Source organism: Gorilla gorilla, chromosome X (genome assembly GCF_029281585.2).
Source record: "Gorilla gorilla gorilla isolate KB3781 chromosome X, NHGRI_mGorGor1-v2.1_pri, whole genome shotgun sequence".
In the NCBI taxonomy this organism is placed as follows: domain Eukaryota; kingdom Metazoa; phylum Chordata; class Mammalia; order Primates; family Hominidae; genus Gorilla; species Gorilla gorilla.
The window spans coordinates 115,031,511-115,038,751 of NC_073247.2; the positions used below are offsets into that span (position 1 = coordinate 115,031,511).

At 42.7% G+C, this 7,241-nt stretch overlaps 1 protein-coding gene across 2 annotated transcripts; it reads right to left on the reverse strand.

The window, feature by feature from the left end:
• Positions 1-835: 835 nt before the first annotated feature.
• Positions 836-3,038, reverse strand: TCEAL8 (transcription elongation factor A like 8). Of its 2 annotated transcripts, XM_004064575.4 has the most exons (3): positions 2,917-3,038; positions 2,444-2,516; positions 836-1,856 (listed from the first exon to the last, which is right to left on the reverse strand). In XM_004064575.4, the coding sequence occupies exon 3, from the start codon at positions 1,817-1,819 to the stop codon at positions 1,466-1,468; it is 354 nt and encodes a 117-aa protein (XP_004064623.1). In that variant the 5' UTR covers positions 1,820-1,856; positions 2,444-2,516; positions 2,917-3,038; the 3' UTR covers positions 836-1,465. The 2 variants fall into 2 exon arrangements, with proteins under 2 accessions (XP_004064623.1, XP_004064622.1); XM_004064574.4 differs by lacking the exon at positions 2,444-2,516 and having other exon boundaries at positions 2,917-3,034.
• Positions 3,039-7,241: the final 4,203 nt, after the last annotated feature.

Below are 7,241 nucleotides of genomic sequence, written 5' to 3' on the forward strand. Positions count from 1 at the left end.
TACTGACTTTGAAAGTTTTTTTTAACCACAGGTCAACAGAAGAGATGGAATTAAGGGGACTGTTCCTTAGATCTGTTCCCTGCATCACTTTGTGCAATTTATATATGTTCCCCAGCAGTCTTCTGAACCAGTAAGTCAGGCCTGCCCAGGACCCTTCAGGAAGAGATCATCCCACGAGGACAAAACCTCATTCCTTAGACTTAGAGCAAAAACTGTGATTACAACATGTCTTTGACTCAAACTTATACCCCAGTCCAAATCCCAAATGGACTCATCACATCTGACTCCTATGGAGAAGAAGGGTCTTGTGATAGAAAACAGAAGGGTTGTTTTGCTAAGGGCTCTGAAAGACATTGTGGCCCAAGCAACCCTAGAGAAGTCCCACCTCTGTTAAGTGTCACTATAAAGCAGAGAGAAGCTTTAGAAGACAGTGAAAGTTCAACCTACTGAGGACTCCAGGGAACTCGGTGGGGTTTTGGCCCTCAAGGACTGCAGTGCATCAGCAGCAGTGGGGCCAGCAGGGAGCACAGCACTCAGCAGAAGAGGCAGCAGTGTTGGGCAGGCATGGCAGGACCCAGGGGAAGAGACAGGGTTCAGTAGCAGAGGACTGATAGGGAAGCCCCCATCTCTGCCTACAGGACTTGATCCTGAGTACAAGTTGCATCATGCCAGGCCCTCCCTTAAATATCGGTGCTTCTATAGTGGGTTGGGATTCCGTATGCACAGGTGGGAACAAGATCTCACTGAGCACAGCTGTTACTGCCTCATTTCTTCCCCACTGCAGACCTGTGAAGCAAATATTTTCCCCATGAAAAGACTGAGTCTTAAACGTGTGTATCTGTAATAATTGCCAGTTTATTCCTCTGGCTAAGAGATCCAGAGGTAATTTGAGGTTTACATTTCTTTTTATAGTTCTTTCATCAAGAGTTTAGGCGCCCCCATTGCCCTCATAAGCTGGTTGCAAATTATTTGACTCTTACTTGTAAAAAAAATCCTTAATTCTTTTTGTGTGTGAGACACGTGTTCATTAAAAAGTACATATAAGCAAAAAGAACAAAAAGAAGAAACAAATAAAATTTCACACCACACAGAAATAAGCTTGGTTAAGTTTGTGATATATGTTATATGGATGTATGTATACACACACGCACACACACAAAGTTTGGAATTTTATCCTACATATGTGAGCTGATATTAAATATGCTGCTTTGCCATAACCTGTTATGTTTTACTTTACAACATGGAATGAACATATTCCCATGCAAATGTGTGAAAGTTTCCAATTGAAAAATAGACCTGGAAAATGGGTCAAAATCCAAAATCCAATGAGATGCTGGTACCAAGGAAACTACCTAAAACAAAATTTCATCACATGATTAAAAGTAAAATGGAGGTCAAAGATACATCAGAAAATGCTAACAGAAAGAAAGCTGGGGCCAGATTTTAATATTAGGCAAAAATGAATTCAAGGCCTAAAGCACACAGGATAAGGACGGCTGCGTGAATGTCTTTGCTTCCAATGCATCATCACAAACTTGTTTCTTACTCTTCTTATCTCTTCCCTAAGCCTTTCAAGCTCATCTACTCCTCTTATCATTTCTTCAGGGTCCAAATGCCTAACGGGTGTGTCCTCTTTAAATCCCTGGCCAGGCTGATTCGGCCCTCCTCTGGGGTTTCCTTCTGCTTCCTGGCTTACACCTTCTTCGGAAGGTTGAGGATTTCCTTCTGCCTCCTGTGGTACATCCTCCAAAGGGCGATCTTCCTCGGCCTTTGGCATGTTCTGTGGTTTTCCCTCATTTTCTTCACAAGACTTTTGCATATTGAGTATTTTTATTTCCTTTTTGAATAAATTAATCCTAGAAAACAAGGAAACAAAACTACTAGATTCCAGGCAAACAGACCAGCAGTCAGAGTATGGGGTCCCATAGCGACTGGCGTTTTTTGACTCAGTACCCTAATTGTCAAAAGTTTTCCAACTAGAGAAAGCTGGATCCTCAGGCTCAGAACGTCCCTGACTCCACCTCCCTTCCCGCCCCCTTTCGTTCCAGCTCCATCTTTCTCCTCCTGCTCCTGCCCACCATCTTCCCAGCAGGCCCTGCTACAAGCCTCTCCTAATACTGAAATGGGAGCAGTACGGAAGCAATTAACCCTTCTCCCGCCTCTGGTCTCCAACACTCCCGCCCTTCAGACTTTCCCAAGCCCTCTCAACCTCCAGCCTCTCACCTGAGAGGGCTGGTCCAGTCTCTGGCCTCCCCTCCCCCTTCAGCGTCTCTTAAGCCTCCTCCTCCCCCGCCTCATTTCCGCTGCAAGCTCGGCACCGGCCTCTGGCACTTAATCCGGATGGGGAGGGGCTGCTGCGACCCCAGGATGTGCTTTGGTGTCACTCACACTTCCACCCCCACCCAAAGAGACCTGAAGCAATTGCACCTTTACAAAAACTGACCTGCAGGGATTCAGGGGATTTTCCTCTCTCTTCCCTCACCTCGATTTGTGTCGCGCCCAAAAAACCAAATATCCTGCAGACAGATGGGAGTGTTTGGTGAGCAGACTAGTACCTGGATCACGGGTCCCTTTCATGATTCTAGGCCATGTTGGTGTAAAGTTTCCCATGTCCTCATCCTCGCCCTCCTTTTATGGCAACCCCGCCCTCCTCCGTGCCCACCGTTTTTCTGCAAGCAGGGAGTAGGAAAAGCAAGTTTCTTCCAAACAGTTTCTATGTCTCTCTCTCAGGACCCTTAATTAGCTACCCTTCTCTCTCTACACCCGCCATCCCCCACCAAACAGCCCCAAATTTCCTGCACAAAATGGGAGTTTGGCGGAACAGAAGTGGGGAAAGCAGTGCCGGCCCCGCTTGCTTTCTGCTCTCGGCCTCCTCGACCCCAGAGTCTCCAAGTCAGCGCCCACGTTTATACTAACCTGAAAGGATCTTGGGCACTTTTCTCCTCCAGCAATAAGGAGCTGCTACAGGGAAACAGGCCCTGGACTATAAGGACTTCTGCACACGTCGACTCCTGGTCACGTGAGAGTCGCGTCATCACTGAGCTCGAGTCCCCAGTTACCCCTCCCATTAGCACTGCAGCCCGCCCGCTGCGTTCCCTCCACTTGATACTGTCAATCTTTTTTCGTATTTGCCAATCGGAGACAATAAACTGTTATCTTCGCCCTGGAGTATTTATTCGCCTTTCTCAGATTACTAGGAGGATCAGCCTTTTAGGGGTAATCGACCATTTCTCCTTCTTTGAGGAATCATCTCTTTCTTCTGCTACCAATACTCCCACCTCCCCTCCTCCAAGACCCCTACAGTCCACCATTTCCCCTGGAATCCTATCCAGCATTGAAATGGGCAAAGGTGGTAGATCGGGAAGAGGGGGCTGGAAAAGAATCTAAGGTTGAAAGTGGAGGATTTGACTAATCCTCTTGAATAGTTTTCTGTTGTGTTCTATGTTTTCAGCAATCAGCATACTTTTAAAAATGGTATCAGAAAACGGATGCCTCATAAGCAATATGTAACACTTAATATGAAGGACAAATTAGTTATATCAATGTGTAAGACTTTGGAAAGTTTTCTAATGGCTGGAAATGAAATGACAATATTCACAACATATTGATGTGTTAGAATTTTTTAAAATCTTACCAAACAGCACTTAAAAAATTGACTCCCAAATTAATGTGTGGAAGGAGGCCCAGTTTTCTCTTGTTAGCAATTTTGTATAGGTAATCTACTACTCTTTCTATTTCTGGCAGAACTCAAGTTATCAAGTGTTGGATGTCTGATCTTTTTCATTGATGACCATTGGTGGCATCCACTAAGGTTTCACTTGGAGGCTTCAGACAGACTTCCTCCCCATTTCCTCTGTAGGATTCAGTATCTTGTTAATCAGATAAGTCCACAGAAAAGCCTGCTTTCCACTGAGTAAAATTCTTTTGGAACTCAAAGTAATATGTTTCTTGGAAAACATTTTGTTGTTGGGAAATAACTCATATACTCATGAAACACTCAGAAAAGAGAATTCTCTGTATCTCACCATCAGGCTTGAGGCTTCTTTGCATGGCATTTTCATTCATTCATGGCACTCTTGAGATAGTCTGGTATCATCCACTGTGTCCCATTAAAAGAACTATTGACATGCACAATTGTTATGATTAGAAAGCAAAGAGAACAACATTGCTGTAAAAAATAATATTAAACAGGAAACTGATATCCCTGCAACTCAGAATCCACTGGTACTTGGAAGGATGGTGGTGCCTGGAGTGGCATTCTGGCCAATGGAGCCAGCTGGAGAGTCAGAAGAAGGCAGAGGGGGTCTTTTGTCTAGGGTGGTCACAGCAGGATACCTTAGCCAACAAGAACACCCACCAGAGAAGAGAAAAGAAGGGTTGGAAAAAATAAATATTTTTTGGACTTAATGATTTATAGTTGAAGCATGACAAATTTCTTCCACACTTGAGGGATAAATGTTCTGTTGTTTGAGAGAGAGCTTTTAATATAAATATAACGAGCAAATTATAAAGATTTAATCATTGCCTATCACCAAATGTTTCCACTCTTTTAAATGTAACCATTTAGTGAGGAACAACTCTGATCTTTTAAAAGAAAAATTATCAGCAGCAAAATGGACTTTGTGTGTGTGTACACTTCTATGAAGTTTAACCAATGTATAGATTTGTTTAACCACCACTGCAATCAGAATACAGTTCAATCACCCCCAGAAACTCCTGCATGCTGTCTCTTGTAGTCCTATTTGACTGCCTTCCCTAAACTCTGGCAACCACTAATATATTCCCCATTACTACACTTTTGTCTTATTCAGAATATTATGTAAATGATTTCATTTTTCAATTTTTGTGCACTGGCTTCTTTTGGGACTGGCTTCTTTCACTCAGCATAATGCCCTGGACATCCATTTGAGTTGTTGCATGTATCAATCGTTTATTCTCTTTTTTGCTGAGTAGTATTCTGTTATTTAGCTATTCCACAGTTTGCTTATTCATTCACCTGCTGAAGGACATTTGAGTTGTTCCCAGCTCTAAGCAATTATGAAAAGAACTGCTGTAAACATTCATGTACAGATTTAGGCCATTGCTTCACTTCTGGACTTCCTGCCTCCAGCGCCTCCCTCTCTCCCTTTAATCCACCTTACACATTACCTTGTCCCTGCTTTCAACGGTCATTCTCCTGCTCAGTGACCCTGGATGGTAACCGCACCACTCACCAAGTAAATCCTATACTCCTTATCTTGACATTCAGCCTCCATCAGAATTGAACCTCAGGACATGTTTCTAGCCTCATCATCTCCTTCTCTGTCCCATCCAAAATAAACCGTTACTTCATTGTCTACAGAAGCAGTGAGATCAAATTAAAAATTAAAAACTAATAATAATAAACAACCCTTAGTCACTGTGCCCAAGCATGCCTTATACTTCTCTCTTTGTCCTTGTTCGTCATTATCTTGTTCCTGATTGCCCTCCTCTTCCTCCTAGATCCTCGTGCTGCTCATTCTTAGAGGCCAAGACCTAATCACCCAGCCTCCGAAGCTGGAAGTGATCTCTCCCTCCTCTGTCATTGCTGCACATGAAATCTGCACCCTTCGTGTAACCCTCAACAAAGGTTACCTTGTACCTTTCCGTGTGTGTGTGTGTGTGTGTGTGTGTGTGTGTGTGTGTGTTGGGGGTGGAGGATATCTAACCAGGAAGATGGTCAGATGTGAGTTGAGGGTAGGGAGCAAGGATAAGGCTCCAGCTATTACGCTTCTTTAGTGGCTCTAGTAATGTTAAACAGTGGGTCTCTCAGAAATCTCAGGGTCTCAGAAAGAGCTGTTTGCTATTTGACTCACAGACAAACTTCATTTTGCTTGCACAAAATTGAAGCAGAAATTTTACTGTACTCTCCTTTACTTATTCTGCTTTACATATAGCCACAGCAATATTAATATCATGTTTATGGAGCTATTGGCAAAGGTTATCAACCTTGTCTTCCTAAATACTCACAGTAGAGATTAGTTAGCTCACTGGTACACACCTGACAAAGAGCCAGGTGATACAGGCCTTCACCTTCATCCTTGTTCCGGGGCAATTTCAGTGTGTCAATATAACACTCAGCTACCTTTGAAATTAAGTCAATCAGAGTAGATTTTAAATATAAGTAAATTTTTGAAAATAGCATCCTACTGAAGTAAAAACTATCTTTTTAACAAGGAAAGAAAAAGGTGTACACATTAATTTTAACAATAAGGATATGAGTTCTGGAGAGCAGAAACCCTGGGCCTCTGAGCCAATCAATGTCCTGTTTTTGTGCACCAAGAGAGCACTAGAGATAGTTCCAAAGTCCAAAGTCCTTCAGGTTATGTGAGAGGAGGAGAAAGCAGTCAGCATTTTACCATTTGAGTATCCAGAAAGCTCTTATATAAGACTATAGTATCCAGAATATTGTTTTCTATGTTCCTTCCATAGTCTTGTGTTCTGATACTCTATATTTAGCAACTCCTCCTGCATTTTTTTTCATTGCTCTTTCAAAGGTCATCCCATAGAACTTGAGCTGACCATTCTTATCTATCACTTCTTTAGCATGATCTGTAAGGCTTGAAAGCATCACTCCTTACATAGCAAAGTCTTCCCCAGATCCAAAGCTTTAGCTACCAGATCCTAAGGTGTGCACTCCAGCAGCCTCCATCTGAGATGATTTGCCCCTTCAGAATGAAAGCAGATTCAGCACATTCCATCACTTTGCACAACCAAGGGTAGTCCACCAATGTTTTGGTGCAACTGGTACACACAGAGCCTAGGCTTATATCTACTTAGATTGTTTGTGCTCCAGAAAGAAGAAACTCTTCTGCCATCCTCCGTCACCACATTCCCTGACATAATGGTATGTTTTTCAAGTTTGGCAACAATACATTTCACAACGTATCTGGATATTCTGCAAAATATCCAGAATAGTCATTGGCCACATTTAGGTAAGTGAATATAACTTGAAGCACAGCTTGTATGATACTTATGATCTTTTCCACATGATTCTGTACACTGCCTGAACTCACAGCTAAATGCTGTATACATTGTAGATGATTGTGACGAGAAGTTTCTAGTTATCCAGAACATAATGCTTATGAATTGCTATGAACCTAAAGTGCTGTGTCATAACTATTGCCATTTCAAATGTCCCTGAGTGGGTTTACTTGGACTTATTTTTCTGAGACAGAGTTTCACACTGTTGCCCAAGCTGGAATGCAGTGGCATGATAACAA

What these genes read in the sequence shown, in the direction of transcription:
- TCEAL8 (XM_004064575.4), bottom strand. Translation starts at nt 1,819, where the DNA reads ATGCAAAAGTCTTGTGAAGAAAATGAGGGAAAACCACAGAACATGCCA.